Consider the following 2,151-nt stretch of genomic DNA (forward strand, 5'->3'; position numbering starts at 1 on the left):
CTAAAAAATATTTAACCAATTGTATTAATCGTTACGTTATCGTGCCTTTAGTCCGCGACCTATACAATACGTGTCCTTATTTATCCTATTGTAATATTGTTTATCCTATTATAAACGAAGTCATATATCGCGGATACTTGCGCACGGTGTAAACGTAGCCAGTTAAAGATGGCAATTACCTAGTGTCCCAGATCATGAGCTTTTGATCATCAGCGACCGAACCAAATAATGATTCATGTAACAGATGCCAAGCAACGTCTTCAACTACAGCTGTGTGCCCTGTAAAGATAGTTTTTGCATCGATAACACGATTTTCCTTCGGTGTGGCATTGATGTCCCACAAACAAATCGTGTGGTCGTCAGACGCGCTAAGTAAATATCCATTGAGATTCGGGTTCCATGAAAGTCCATAGCCTTCCTTTTGATGTCCTCGCAATCTGGAATTGTAATATTTAAATATACAATAAACATAATATTAGTATAAATATGGTATACTTCGTGTGTTCATGATCTATTTGCTTAATAAATTATTAAGTACCTCAAATCCGGATGACATTCTCCATTGGGATCTGGTTTACTGGGATGTTTAGTATAATCAAATACAAGCACGTCGCTCGAGGGAGTTTTTGTTGCGATTACACACGGATTTTGCGGCATAAATCGCGCTCTATTAACTTCACCCTCATGATTAATCTTAATCTCGATCTCGATTTTGCCACTCACAGAACCAAACCCACCAAATTCACCCTTTTCATTATCATAATGAGAAGCATCAAATTGGGCATCTTCATTCGGCAGCTGGACGCTGGCAATGAGCAAATGATTTTGTTCGTCTGAAGTATGAGTGCCTAAAATTAACCTGTGGATTGAATAATCTTTTCCTTCAGGTCTGGTGACATCAGGCAGCCATTGAGCCGTTAAAGAAGGCCATTCCAAAGCATGTGTCATCACAAGATCGTATAAAAATGGTGTATTCTTCTTCCATATTTTATATTCCTCATTGATAATACGTTCCTCCACAGCGTCGTCAAAGCCCTCTGAACAAACAGCGGCGCTTAAATCTCCTTTTACATAAAATTTCTATATCTTAGAAAATACTTTGATAAAATATAAAATAATACAAATTATATAATACATAATTACTGAACATAAATTATTTAATGTATATAAACAATTGGCGAGGCATAATAGACAAAAAAATTATTAGATGAATTATAAATGCAATATTAGTAAAAATAATGAGTTTCTCATTTTCATAAATAAAAGATAACTGATCTTATCGATTGGTTGCACAGTTTTTAAAGTACACGATTTTAAATAGATTATAAGAGAGAACCTATATTTATATATTGTATATTGTTCCCATTATATAGGGTGTTTTATAATAATTACCTTGTGAAGATTCAAGTCCATTGTATTTAATTCTTTTGATAATATTTGGTACATTTGGTTGTATAGAATTAATCCTTACTATCTTAGATGGTGTATTTTTCTTATTCGGTTTGTCACTTTTTTTGATGTTTTTCTCCAATTCAGCTTCTTGAATCATACTCAACATACCTTTACTCGGTTGCGATTCACCCATCACAGCAGATGGTGTAGGTTCAAGTATATAATTTGATTTATCCATCATAAAAGATGGTTTATTGGTAAGATCTTTTACATCAGGCTGTTCCAAATTTTGATCTTGGTTACTTGGAAATTTACACTTAGCTAAACGACTGCTTCGTCTTTCCATTTTTAAAGATCAGTGAGAACTAACTATCAGAGGCAATAATAACGTTTCTTACAATAAATAAGTAATGTCATATAAACAAACTTTAAGGTTGCTCATATAAACAATATCTAATTGCACGGGGCAGGCAAATGTTTTAAAGAAATACACTCAAGTCTCGACAAAGACATTGCTCTCGTGTTTAAAACCGTGTTTGATGAGGGACTGTGCAACCAATCAAAGAAAATATATTCCGCAAATTTTTTAACAAGAATCATACTCTCTCGCCAATTGTACCATAATTTATTACTGTTGTATACCCTCCGATGTGTTAAATCTTATGTTATTACTAATCGTATTTATTTTAAAATTAAAATGATATATTTATTTATTTATACAAATATTAAAGATGCAGTATTTTAATTAAGAGTATATAT

At 32.9% G+C, this 2,151-nt stretch overlaps 1 protein-coding gene across 5 annotated transcripts in view; it reads right to left on the minus strand.

The window, feature by feature from the left end:
- Positions 1-2,151, minus strand: part of LOC108752826 (probable histone-binding protein Caf1) — a 4,434-nt gene that overhangs the window by 1,595 nt on the left and 688 nt on the right. The window contains exons 2-4 of one of the 5 annotated variants that reach the window (XM_018493937.1): positions 1,393-1,539; positions 539-1,064; positions 180-437 (exon numbers count right to left, since the gene is read on the minus strand). In XM_018493937.1, the coding sequence (XP_018349439.1) occupies positions 180-437; positions 539-1,064; positions 1,393-1,539 (931 nt within the window). Of the gene's footprint in view, positions 1-179; positions 438-538; positions 1,065-1,392; positions 1,773-2,151 lie in introns of those variants that run through there. The other 4 variants (XM_018493936.1, XM_018493935.1, XM_018493939.1 and 1 more) reach the window with 4 other exon arrangements.

Source organism: Trachymyrmex septentrionalis, unplaced genomic scaffold (genome assembly GCF_001594115.1).
Source record: "Trachymyrmex septentrionalis isolate Tsep2-gDNA-1 unplaced genomic scaffold, Tsep1.0 scaffold62, whole genome shotgun sequence".
Lineage (NCBI taxonomy): Eukaryota > Metazoa > Arthropoda > Insecta > Hymenoptera > Formicidae > Trachymyrmex > Trachymyrmex septentrionalis.